Source organism: Morone saxatilis, unplaced genomic scaffold, assembly GCF_004916995.1.
Source record: "Morone saxatilis isolate NCDOM2014 unplaced genomic scaffold, NCSU_SB_2.0 Contig18, whole genome shotgun sequence".
NCBI lineage: Eukaryota > Metazoa > Chordata > Actinopteri > Moronidae > Morone > Morone saxatilis.
This window is the reverse complement of record NW_023339740.1, coordinates 6,541,919-6,542,135: the sequence shown is the minus strand read 5'-3', so window position 1 is coordinate 6,542,135 and position 217 is coordinate 6,541,919. Positions and strand designations below refer to the sequence as shown.

At 50.7% G+C, this 217-nt stretch overlaps 1 protein-coding gene across 2 annotated transcripts in view; it reads left to right on the top strand.

The window, feature by feature from the left end:
* phf20a (PHD finger protein 20, a) overlaps positions 1 to 217 on the top strand; it is a 13,376-nt gene that overhangs the window by 7,478 nt on the left and 5,681 nt on the right. The window contains exon 11 of one of the 2 annotated variants that reach the window (XM_035662522.1): positions 49 to 204. The exons of the other annotated variant lie outside the window; for it this stretch is intronic. Within the exon in view, the coding sequence (XP_035518415.1) occupies positions 49 to 204 (156 nt within the window). The remainder of the gene's footprint in view (positions 1 to 48; positions 205 to 217) is intronic. 2 annotated transcript variants of the gene reach the window in all.

Here is a 217-nt window from a genome sequence, read left to right as displayed (position 1 = left end):
ACATTTTGTTCTACGTCTGCTTCCCCCCCCCCTTCCCTGTATTAACAGACTACACGGGTAGTGAGGAGAATATTGACATCTCAGTATTGGGTCTTCAGGCCAAATTGAATTTGCCACTCAAATCCCCCCCCTCACACAATCACAAGCCTGAGGCCTACCCCAGCAGGCCCGGATACAGCTGCTCAGAACAGATACATGTGGATGGTGGGTATCTCTG